Source organism: Oncorhynchus nerka, linkage group LG3 (genome assembly GCF_034236695.1).
Source record: "Oncorhynchus nerka isolate Pitt River linkage group LG3, Oner_Uvic_2.0, whole genome shotgun sequence".
Lineage (NCBI taxonomy): Eukaryota > Metazoa > Chordata > Actinopteri > Salmoniformes > Salmonidae > Oncorhynchus > Oncorhynchus nerka.
The window spans coordinates 64,622,064-64,634,915 of NC_088398.1; the positions used below are offsets into that span (position 1 = coordinate 64,622,064).

The 12,852-nt window shown below is 46.1% G+C and overlaps 1 protein-coding gene across 1 annotated transcript in view; it reads left to right on the forward strand.

Moving 5' to 3' along the window:
- Positions 1-12,540, forward strand: part of LOC115122915 (immunoglobulin superfamily member 3-like) — a 47,583-nt gene extending 35,043 nt beyond the window's left edge. Inside the window, exon 3 of the mRNA XM_065005752.1 lies at positions 12,485-12,540. Within this exon, the coding sequence (XP_064861824.1) occupies positions 12,485-12,540 (56 nt within the window). The remainder of the gene's footprint in view (positions 1-12,484) is intronic.
- Positions 12,541-12,852: the final 312 nt, after the last annotated feature.

A 12,852-nucleotide genomic window follows, 5' to 3' on the forward strand; every position in this document is an offset into this window, starting at 1 on the left:
ATTTGGAGGGCCAGTTGGTCAGGATGACGTCTATGAGGGTGCCCTTGTTTACAGAGTTAGGTTGTACCTGGTGGGTTCCTTGATGATTTGAGTGAGATTGAGGGCATCTAGCTTACATTGTAGGACTGCCGGGGTGTTAAGCATATCCCAGTTTAGGTCACCTAACAGAACAAACTCTGAAGCTAGATGGGGGCGATCAATTCACAAATGGTGTCCAGGGCACAGCTGGGAGCTGAGGGTGGCCGGTAGCAGGCGGCAACAGTGAGAGACTTATTTCTGGAGAGGGTAATTTTCAAAATTAGTAGTTCGAACTGTTTGGGTATGGACCTGGAAAGTATGACGTTACTTTGCAGGCTATCTCTGCAGTAGACTGCAACTCCGCCCCTTTGGTAGTTCTATCTTGACGGAAGATGTTATAGTTGGGTATGGAAATCTCTGAATTTTTGGTGGCCTTCCTGAGCCAGGATTCAGACACGGCAAGGACATCAGGGTTAGCAGAGTGTGCTAAAGCAGTGAGTAAAACAAACTTAGGGAGGAGGCTTCTGATGTTGACATGCATAAAACCAAGGCTTTTTCGATCACAGAAGTCAACAAATGAGGGTACCTGGGGACATGCAGGGCCTGGGTTTACCTCCACATCACCCGCGGAACAGAGAAGGAGTAGTATGAGGGTGCGGCTAAAGGCTATCAAAACTGGTCGCCTAGAGCGTTGGGGGCAGAGGATAAGAGGAGCAGGTTTCTGGGCATGGTAGAATATATTCAGGGCATAATGCACAGACAGGGGTATGGTGGGGTGCGGGTACAGCGGAGGTAAGCCCAGGCACTGGGTGATGATGAGACAGGTTCTATCTCTGGACATGCTGGTTGTAATGGGTGAGGTCACCGCATGTGTGGGAGGTGGGACAAAGGAGGTAACAGGGGTATCCAGAGTGGGTCTAGGGGCTCCATTGTGAACTAAAACAATTATAACTAACCTGAACAACAGTATACAAGGCATATTGACATCTGAGAGAGACATACAGCGAGGCATACAGTAATCACAGGTGTTGAATTTGGAAAGCTAGCTAAAAACAGTAGGCGAGGCTAATCCGCTAGCACAACAAACAGCAGGTAAAATGGCGTTGACTAGGCAACGGGGCCGACAGGTAAGACAAACAAGCAGAAAGGAGTACCGTGATTAATGGACAGTCCAGCGTGCGTCAGCTATGTAGCCAAGAGATCAGTGTCCAGGGGGCAGCGGTGGTGGTGGATGGGCAGGGGGGCTGGGCTGGCGAGTGTTATCCAGGTTTTTTTTTTTTTTTTTTTTTTTTTTTTTTTTAACTAACAATGACTAACTAGCTTGTAGCTAGTTAGCTGGTTAGCGTCTGGAGGTTCTTGAGTGTGTCATAAAAATAAAAATAAGAGTAAAAGTAATGTGCGTGTGTGCGTGTCTGTGTGTTTGTTCCATACACCAGTGTGAGTGTGTGCGTGTCTGTGTGTTTGTTCCATACACCAGTGTGAGTGTGTGCGTGTCTGTGTGTTTGTTCCATACACCAGTGTGAGTGTGTGCGTGTCTGTGTGTTTGTTCCATACACCAGTGTGTGCGTGTCTGTGTGTTTGTTCCATACACCAGTGTGAGTGTGTGCGTGTCTGTGTGTTTGTTCCATACACCAGTGTGAGTGTGTGCGTGTCTGTGTGTTTGTTCCATACACCAATGTGAGTATGTGCGTGTCTGTGTGTTTGTTCCATACACCAGTGTGAGTGTGTGCGTGTCTGTGTGTTTGTTCCATACACCAGTGTGAGTATGTGCGTGTCTGTGTGTTTGTTCCATACACCAGTGTGAGTATGTGCGTGTCTGTGTGTTTGTTCCATACACCAGTGTGAGTGTGTGCGTGTCTGTGTGTTTGTTCCATACACCAGTGTGAGTATGTGCGTGTCTGTGTGTTTGTTCCATACACCAGTGTGAGTGTGTGCGTGTCTGTGTGTTTGTTCCATACACCAGTGTGAGTGTGTGCGTGTCTGTGTGTTTGTTCCATACACCAGTGTGAGTATGTGCGTGTCTGTGTGTTTGTTCCATACACCAGTGTGAGTATGTGCGTGTCTGTGTGTTTGTTCCATACACCAGTGTGAGTGTGTGCGTGTCTGTGTGTTTGTTCCATACACCAGTGTGAGTATGTGCGTGTCTGTGTGTTTGTTCCATACACCAGTGTGAGTGTGTGCGTGTGCATGCTCGTCCGTGTTTGTTCCATGCGCCAGATTGTGTGTATCCTACACATTAGCTCGTGATAAAAATCCAACAGCATGGAATGGTCCTACCCAATGTCCCCTCTAAGCTGCGCGCGTACATGCAGCTCCACGGGACTGCCACACAGAAGAAATATCAGCGCGCGCAGAGAACACAAGATTGAACTTCACTGTAATTTCTATAGTTTTCCCCCTTTACACAATCAACATTTCCCTTTACTGTGGGAATTGTGATCGAACCAACGTAATATTTGCTACTTTCAATGCAACATACTGAAACAAAACGAACTACTCAAGACTTAGTATGTAAAACTAACCACTCAAGAGAAGGAATAGGAGTAGGATTCTATTGCATTGACAGCACGAACTCTACACAGACCTGTGTGCCATAACCAATCAGGCCTGTATGCAAATAGACCATTGCCATATATGGATCTGTGCCATTCACTTTGAACTGGACTGTGTTTACAGCATCAGCGGTTGTGAGGAGATGCGCTTGTTTTGAGATCAAAGCCAGAGATGCATGTTGCGACATTTGTACATTTGTTCATATCCTTTTCTAGTTAATGAGTTAGCCCAGTTCTGGATCATTTTGTAGTCAGCAATAGGGGAGTGATTGCTTCCTAGGAGAGCACAAAATCTTTGAAAAGCCAGTTGGGTATAGAGCTTGTTTTTGTCTTAAAGGGGCAGTGTTGTATTTTGAGAAAGGCTTGAATAAGCTAAGTAGCCAAAAGGCGGAGGGTAGCTTATTTTGTGGATTCTTGCATCAAACACAACATTTTCAGTCACCTTGTCTGAAGGACAAGTGGATAAACAGGTTGATGTCAAGCCCTGCATGTTTTTTTCTCTCACTGAATGTAGGCCTGCATTGAACACCACACATTGGCTGCTACTGTAGGCTGAATGATATAACAGTTATTTCCATTTTAAAATGTTATGGGATGCATTTTCTCCATTGTTTTTGATGGTAGGCCTACATTATAATCAAATAGCCACAGTAGCCTACTTGACCACTGTTAAAACAAAGTTAAAGAGGGTACAGCCTTAGTGGTCACAGTAAACACACGCCGGAAGTTGCACAGAATTTTCACAACTTTCCAGTTTGCTCTCAGCAGACCAGAAATTTGCTCAGTGATAAAAAAAAAATTGAGGGAACATTGGTCCTACTGTGTGTGTGTGTGTGTGTGTGTGTGTGTGTGTGTGTGTGTTCCCATGCATGTCCCACGCACCAGCCTGTGTGTGAGTGTGTCCAAGGCACTTGTGTGAGAACAGGGACAAACAGCAGACTGCTCTTCTCCTACTCAGCCATGTGGCTCAAAAACACTCACATTCAAGATCACGGTTGTCTTAGTCACTCTGGCTGCGTTCACACAGGCAGCCCAATTCTGATCCTTTTTTCCAACAACACGAGTTTTGAACAATCACATCAGATATTTTTCAGAGCTGATCTGATAGGTCAGAATTTGGCTACCTGTCTAAACACAGCGCACTCATACTGTACATCTACTGCACTCCTCTATAGAGTGGATCATTACAGTGCTCTCACAGACCATACATACATCTACTGTACTCCTCTATAGAGTGGATCATTACAGTGCTCTCACAGACATTGACCATACATACATCTACTGTACTCCTCTATAGAGTGGATCATTACGGTGCTCTCACAGAGCATACATACATCTACTGTACTCCTCTATTTTATTTTTTATTTTTTTATTTCACCTTTATTTAACCAGGTAGGCTAGTTGAGAACAAGTTCTCATTTGCAACTGCGACCTGGCCAAGATAAAGCATAGCAGTGTGAACAGACAACACGAGTTACACATGGAGTAAACAATTAACAAGTCAATAACACAGTAGAAAAAAAAAAGAAGAAAAAAAGGGGGGAGTCTATATACAATGTGTGCAAAAGGCATGAGGTAGGCGAATAATTACAATTTTGCAGATTAACACTGGAGTGATAAATGATCAGATGGTCATGTAAGTCGCTCTGGATAAGAGCGTCTGCTAAATGACTTAAATGTAAATGTAAATGTACAGGTAGAGATATTGGTGTGCAAAAGAGCAGAAAAGTAAATAAATAAAAACAGTATGGGGATGAGGTAGGTGAAAATGGGTGGGCTATTTACCAATAGACTATGTACAGCTGCAGCGATCGGTTAGCTGCTCAGATAGCTGATGTTTGAAGTTGGTGAGGGAGATAAAAGTCTCCAACTTCAGCAATTTTTGCAATTCGTTCCAGTCACAGGCAGCAGAGTACTGGAACAAAAGGCGGCCAAATGAGGTGTTGGCTTTAGGGATGATCAATGAGATACACCTGCTGGAGCGTGTGCTACGGATGGGTGTTGCCATCGTGACCAGTGAACTGAGATAAGGCGGAGCTTTACCTAGCATGGACTTGTAGATGACCTGGAGCCAGTGGGTCTGGCGACGAATATGTAGCGAGGACCAGCCGACTAGAGCATACAAGTCGCAGTGGTGGGTGGTATAAGGTGCTTTAGTGACAAAGCGGATGGAACTGTGATAGACTGCATCCAGTTTGCTGAGTAGAGTGTTGGAAGCCATTTTGTAGATGACATCGCCGAAGTCGAGGATCGGTAGGATAGTCAGTTTTACTAGGGTAAGCGTGAGTGAAGGAGGCTTTGTTGCGGAATAGAAAGCCGACTCTTGATTTGATTTTCGATTGGAGATGTTTGATATGAGTCTGGAAGGAGAGATTGCAGTCTAGCCAGACACCTAGGTACTTATAGATGTCCACATATTCAAGGTCGGAACCATCCAGGGTGGTGATGCTAGTCGGGCATGCGGGTGCAGGCAGCGATCGGTTGAAAAGCATGCATTTGGTTTTACTAGCGTTTAAGAGCAGTTGGAGGCCACGGAAGGAGTGTTGTATGGCATTGAAGCTCGTTTGGAGGTTAGATAGCACAGTGTCCAATGACGGGCCGAAAGTATATAGAATGGTGTCGTCTGCGTAGAGGTGGATCAGGGAATCACCCGCAGCAAGAGCAACATCATTGATATATACAGAGAAAAGAGTCGGCCCGAGAATTGAACCCTGTGGCACCCCCATAGAGACTGCCAGAGGACCGGACAGCATGCCCTCCGATTTGACACACTGAACTCTGTCTGCAAAGTAATTGGTGAACCAGGCAAGGCAGTCATCCGAAAAACCGAGGCTACTGAGTCTGCCGATAAGAATATGGTGATTGACAGAGTCGAAGGCCTTGGCAAGGTCGATGAAGACGGCTGCACAGTACTGTCTTTTATCGATGGCGGTTATGATATCGTTTAGTACCTTGAGTGTGGCTGAGGTGCACCCGTGACCGGCTCGGAAACCAGATTGCACAGCGGAGAAGGTATGGTGGGATTCGAGATGGTCAGAGACCTGTTTGTTGACTTGGCTTTCGAAGACCTTAGATAGGCAGGGCAGGATGGATATAGGTCTGTAACAGTTTGGGTCCAGGGTGTCTCCCCCTTTGAAGATGGGGATGACTGCATCAGCTTTCCAATCCTTGGGGATCTTGGACGATATGAAAGAGAGGTTGAACAGGCTGGTAATAGGGGTTGCGACAATGGCGGCGGATAGTTTCAGAAATAGAGGGTCCAGATTGTCAAGCCCAGCTGATTTGTACGGGTCCAGGTTTTGGAGCTCTTTCAGAACATCTGCTATCTGGATTTGGGTAAAGGAGAACCTGGAGAGGCTTGGGCGAGGAGCTGCGGGGGGGCGGAGCTGTTGGCCGAGGTTGGAGAAGCCAGGCGGAAGGCATGGCCAGCCGTTGAGAAATGCTTATTGAAGTTTTCGATAATCATGGATTTATCGGTGGTGACCGTGTTACCTAGCCTCAGTGCAGTGGGCAGTTGGGAGGAGGTGCTCTTGTTCTCCATGAACTTCAGTGTCCCAGAACTTTTTGGAGTTGGAGCTACAGGATGCAAACTTCTGCCTGAAGAAGATGGCCTTACCTTTCCTGACTGACTGCGTGTATTGGTTCCTGACTTCCCTGAACAGTTGCATACTCCGGGGACTCTTCGATGCTATTGCAGTCCGCCACAGGATGTTTTTGTGCTGGTCGAGGGCAGTCAGGTCTGGAGTGAACCAAGGGCTGTATCTGTTCTTGGTTCTGCATTTTTTGAACGGAGCATGCTTATCTAAAATGGAGAGGAAGTTGCTTTTAAAGAATGACCAGGCATCCTCAACTGACGGGATGAGGTCAATGTCCTTCCAGGATACCCGGGCCAGGTCGATTAGGAAGGCCTGCTCACAGAAGTGTTTTAGGGAGCGTTTGACAGTGATGAGGGGTGGTCGTTTGACTGCGGCTCCGTAGCGAATACAGGCAATGAGGCAGTGATCGCTGAGATCCTGGTTGAAGACAGCGGAGGTGTATTTGGAGGGCCAGTTGGTCAGGATGACGTCTATGAGGGTGCCCTTGTTTACAGAGTTAGGGTTGTATCTGATGGGTTCCTTGATGATTTGTGTGAGATTGAGGGCATCTAGCTTAGATTGTAGGACTGCCGGGGTGTTAAGCATATCCCAGTTTAGGTCACCTAACAGAACAAACTCTGAAGCTAGATGGGGGGCGATCAATTCACAAATGGTGTCCAGGGCACAGCTGGGAGCTGAGGGGGGTCGGTAGCAGGCGACAACAGTGAGAGACTTATTTCTGGAGAGAGTAATTTTCAAAATTAGTAGTTCGAACTGTTTGGGTATGGACCTGGAAAGTATGACATTACTTTGCAGGCTATCTCTGCAGTAGACTGCAACTCCTCCCCCTTTGGCAGTTCTATCTTGATGGAAGATGTTATAGTTGGGTATGGAAATCTCTGAATTTTTGGTGGCCTTCCTGAGCCAGGATTCAGACACAGCAAGGACATCAGGGTTAGCAGAGTGTGCTAAAGCAGTGAGTAAAACAAACTTAGGGAGGAGGCTTCTGATGTTGACATGCATGAAACCAAGGCTTTTTCGATCACAGAAGTCAACAAATGAGGGTGCCAGGGGACATGCAGGGCCTGGGTTTACCTCCACATCACCCGCGGAACAGAGAAGGAGTAGTATGAGGGTGCGGCTAAAGGCTATCAAAACTGGTCGCCTAGAGCGTTGGGGACAGAGAATAAGAGGAGCAGGTTTCTGGGCATGGTAGAATATATTCAGGGCATAATGCGCAGATAGGGGTATGGTGGGGTGCGGGTGCAGCGGAGGTAAGCCCAGGCACTGGGTGATGATGAGAGAGGTTGTATCTCTGGACATGCTGGTTGTAATGGGTGAGGTCACCGCATGTGTGGGAGGTGGGACAAAGGAGTTATCAGGGGTATGAGGAGTGGAACTAGGGGGTCCATTGTGAACTAAAACAATGATAACTAACCTGAACAACAGTATACAAGGCATATTGACATTTGAGAGAGACATACAGTGAGGCATACAGTAATCACAGGTGTTGAATTGGGAAAGCTAGCTAAAACAGTAGGTTAGACAACAACAGCTAATCAGCTGGCACGACAACAGCAGGTAAAATGGCGTTGACTAGGCAACGGGGCCAACAGATAAAACAAACAAGCAGAATGGAGTACCGTGATTAATGGACAGTCCAGCGTGCATCAGCTATGTGGCCAAGAGATCAGTGTCCAGGGGGCAGCGGTGGATGGGGCAGGGAAGCTGGACTGGCGAGTGTTATCCAGGTTAAAAAAAAACGAACAATGACTAAATAGCTTGTAGCTAGTTAGCTGGTTAGCTTCTGGAGGTTCTTGAGTGTGTTCTAAAAAATAAAAAATAATAGCGATTCCGTATCACATTGGGTGAGGCAGGTTTCCGGAAGGTATAAACAAATTCAAAATAAAAAAGAGATAGAAAGTAAATATGGGTGTTTGGGACGCGGGGATGCAGACGGTTAGCAGGCCTGTGCTAGCAAGCTAACAGTTCGTAGATAGCTAGTTGTGAAGATCCAGCTGAAAAATGTTCCATTTGCGGTGGGAATCCGGGGAAGAAATCGGTGGATGAAAAAAATAAATAGGTCCGTTATGCTCTGGTTAGAGTCGCGTTGTTCGAACTGGCGAGAGCTTTCCGGGCTGAAGGTTAGCTGATGACCGGTTAGCTGAAGACCGCTAGCATGGCTAGTGGTTTGCTGGCTAGCTTCAGTTGAGCTTCAGTTGAGGGGTTCCGGTTCCAAGTAAATATAAATATAAATACTTTAGGAAAAATAGCTACATTGGGTGAGGCGGGTTGCAGGAGAGTAATTGGAAGCTTAGGTTTAGCAAAAAGTTTTTAAGGAGATATGCGAAGAAAAATATGTAAAAAACGAAAGAGATATATACAGAGACACGACACGACAGGACTTACTGCTACGCCATCTTGGATACAACGAGAGTGGATCATTACAGTGCTCTCAGACACAGACCATACATACATCTACTGTACTCCTCTATAGAGTGGATCATTACGGTGCTCTCACAGACCATACATACATCTACTGTACTCCTCTATAGAGTGGATCATTACGGTGCTCTCACAGACCATACATACATCTACTGTACTCCTCTATAGAGTGGATCATTACGGTGCTCTCACAGACCATACATACATCTACTGTACTCCTCTATAGAGTGGATCATTACGGTGCTCTCAGACACAGACCATACATACATCTACTGTACTCCTCTATAGAGTGGATCATTACAGTGCTCTCACAGACCATACATCTACTGTATCTACTGTACAGAGCATACATACATCTACTAGAGTGGATCATTACAGTGCTCTCACAGACCATACATACATCTACTGTACTCCTCTATAGAGTGGATCATTACGGTGCTCTCACAGAGCATACATACATCTACTGTACTCCTCTATAGAGTGGATCATTATGGTGCTCTCACAGACCATACATACATCTACTGTACTCCTCTATAGAGTGGATCATTACGAAGCTCTCAGACACAGACCATACATACATCTAGTGTACTCCTCTATAGAGTGGATCATTACGGTGCTCTCACAGACCATACATACATCTACTGTACTCCTCTATAGAGTGGATCATTACAGTGCTCTCACAGACACAGACCATGCATACATCTACTGTACTCCTCTATAGAGTGGATCATTACAGTGCTCTCACAGACCATACATACATCTACTGTACTCCTCTATAGAGTGGATCATTACGGTGCTCTCACAGACCATACATACATCTACTGTACTCCTCTATAGAGTGGATCATTACGGTGCTCTCACAGACACAGACCATACATACATCTACTGTACTCCTCTATAGAGTGGATCATTACGGTGCTCTCACAGACACAGACCAAACATACATCTACTGTACTCCTCTATAGAGTGGATCATTATGGTGCTCTCACAGACAGACCATACATGCATCTACTGTACTCCGCTATAGAGTGGATCATTACGGTTCTCTCACAGGCACAGACCATACATACATTTACTGTACTCCTCTATAGAGTGGATCATTACGGTGCTCTCACAGACACAGACCATACATACATCTACTGTACTCCTCTAAATCAAATCAAATCAAATGTATTTATATAGCCCTTCGTACATCAGCTGATATCTCAAAGTGCTGTACAGAAACCCAGCCTAAATCCCCAAACAGCAAGCAATGCAGGTGTAGAAGCACGGTGGTTAGGAAAAACTTCCTAGAAAGGCCAAAACCTAGGAAGAAACCTAGAGAGGAACCAGGCTATGTGGGGTGGCCAGTCCTCTTCTGGCTGTGCCGGGTGGAGATTATAACAGAACATGGCCAAGATGTTCAAATGTTCAAAATTACCAGCATGGTCAAATAATAATAATCAAAGGCAGAACAGTTGAAACTGGAGCAGCAGCACGGCCAGGTGGACTGGGGACAGCAAGGAGTCATCATGTCAGGTAGTCCTGAGGCATGGTCCTAGGGCTCAGGTCCTCCGAGAGAGAGAAAGAGAAAGAGAGATTTAGAGAGAGCATACTTAAATTCACACAGGACACCGGATAGGACAGGAGAAGTACTCCAGATATAACAAATTGACCCTAGCCCCCTGACACATAAACTACTGCAGCATACATACTGGAGGCTGAGACAGGAGGGGTCAGGAGACACTGTGGCCCCATCCGATGACACCCCCGGACAGGGCCAAACAGGAAGGATATAACCCCACCCACTTTGCCAAAGCACAGCCCCCACACCACTAGAGGGATATCTTCAACCACCAACTTACCATCCTGAGACAAGGCAGAGTATAACCCACAAAGATCTCCGCCACAGCACAACCCAAGGGGGGCGCCAACCCAGACAGGAAGATCACATCAGTGACTCAACCCACTCAAGTGACGCACCCCTCCTAGGGACGGTATGAAAGCGCCCTAGTAAGCCAGTGACTCAGCCCCTGTAAAATGTTAGAGGCAGAGAATCCCAGTGGAAAGAGGGGAACCGGCCAGGCAGAGACAGCAAGGGCGGTTCGTTGCTCCAGAGCCTTTCCGTACACCTTCACACTCCTGGACCAGACTACACTCAATCATATGACCCACTGAAGAGATGAGTCTTCAGCAAAGACTTAAAGGTTGAGACCGAGTTTGCGTCTCTCACATGGGTAGGGAGACCATTCCATAAAAATGGAGCTCTATAGGAGAAAGCCCTGCCTCCAGCTGTTTGCTTAGAAATTCTAGGGACAATTAGGAGGCCTGCGTCTTGTGACCGTAGCGTACGTGTAGGTATGTACGGCAGGACCAAATCAGAGAGATAGGTAGGAGCAAACCCATGTAATGCTTTTGTAGGTTAGCAGTAAAACCTTGAAATCAGCCCTTGCCTTGACAGGAAGCCAGTGTAGCGAGGCTAGCACTGGAGTAATATGATACATTTTTTGGGTTCTAGTCAGGATTCTAGCAGCCGTATTTAGCACTAACTGAAGTTTATTTAGTGCTTTATCCGGGTACCCGGAAAGTAGAACATTGCAGTAGTCTAACCTAGAAGTGACAAAAGCGTGGATACATTTTTCTGCATAATGTTTGGACAGGAAGTTTCTGATTTTTGCAATGTTACGTAGATGGAAAAAAGCTGTCCTTGAAACAGTCTTGATATGTTCTTCAAAAGAGAGATCAGGGTCCAGAGTAACGCCGAGGTCCTTCACAGTTTTATTTGAGACGACTGTACAACCATTAGATTAATTGTCAGATTCAACAGAAGATCTCTTTGTTTCTTGGGACCTAGAACAAACATCTCTGTTTTGTCTGAGTTTAAAAGTAGAAAGTTTGCAGCCATCCACTTCCTTATGTCTGAAACACATGCTTCTAGCGAGGGCAATGTTGGGGCTTCACCATGTTTCGTTGAAATGTACAGCTGTGTGTCATCCACATAGCAGTGAAAGTTAACATTATGTTTTCGAATGACATCCCCAAGAGGTAAAATATATAGTGAAAACAATAGTGGTCCTAAAACGGAACCTTGAGGAACACCGAAATTTACAGTTGATTTGTCAGAGGACAAACCATTCACAGAGACAAACTGATACCTTTCCGACAGATAAGATCTAACCCAGGCCAGAACTTGTCCATGTAGACTATTTTGGGTTTCCAATCTCTCCAAAAGAATGTGGTGATCGATGGTATCAAAAGCAGCACTAAGGTCTCTATAGAGTGGATCATTACGGTGCTCTCACAGACACAGACCATACATACATCTACTGTACTCCTCTATAGAGTGGATCATTACGGTGCTCTCACAGACACAGACCATACATACATCTACTGTACTCCTCTATAGAGTGGATCATTACAGTGCTCTCACAGGCACAGAGCAGAGTATGACAGATCGCTCCTTTACTACATTTCCTTAAATTGCTGGACATGAATGTAGCACGTTCTCTCACTCACATGTGCCTGTTTTATCTTATCTACCCATTGGCTGAAGGGGCTAGTTATAGTATGTAGAGTGTGACTGATAGAGAGAATGATTTGATGGGAATGATAGAGGAGGGAAATGGAGAGCGCAAGAGAGAGAGAGAGAGATATGGGGGAAAAAAGTGTGTGATGGAGAAATGATGAGCCCTTCTTCCTGGCTCAGTCTAATTGGTTAGATCCCGCCGGGTGCTACCTACAATGCAGCTGGTGCTATAGGGGCGCGTTTTAAATAGTCTGTGCCTGATATGACTATTAAGGTTAATGCCATGCCTACTGCCTATGATTATTTTTCTTTGCAAATAGCCCGTCTGGTGTTCAACCTTCCCAAGTTCTCTCATACCCCGCTCCTCAGCTCTCTCCACTGGCTTCCAGTTGATGCCCGCTACAAGACCATGGTGCTTGCCTACGGAGCTGATTCCAGGCTCTGATCAGGCCCTTTCAAGGGCACTTTCATCCACCTCTGGCCTGCTCTCCCTACCACTGAGGAAGTACAGTTCCCGCTCAGCCCAGTCAAAACTGTTCGCTGCTCTGGCCCCCAATGGTGGAACAAACTCCCTCACGACGCCAGGACAGCGGAGTCAATCACCACCTTCCGGAGACACCTGAAACCCCACCTCTTTAAGGAATACCTAGGATAGGATAAAGTAATCCTTCTCCCCTCCCCCCTTAAAAGACCTAGATGCACTATTGTAAAGTGGCTGTTCCACTGGATGTCATAAGGTGAAAGCACCAATTTGTAA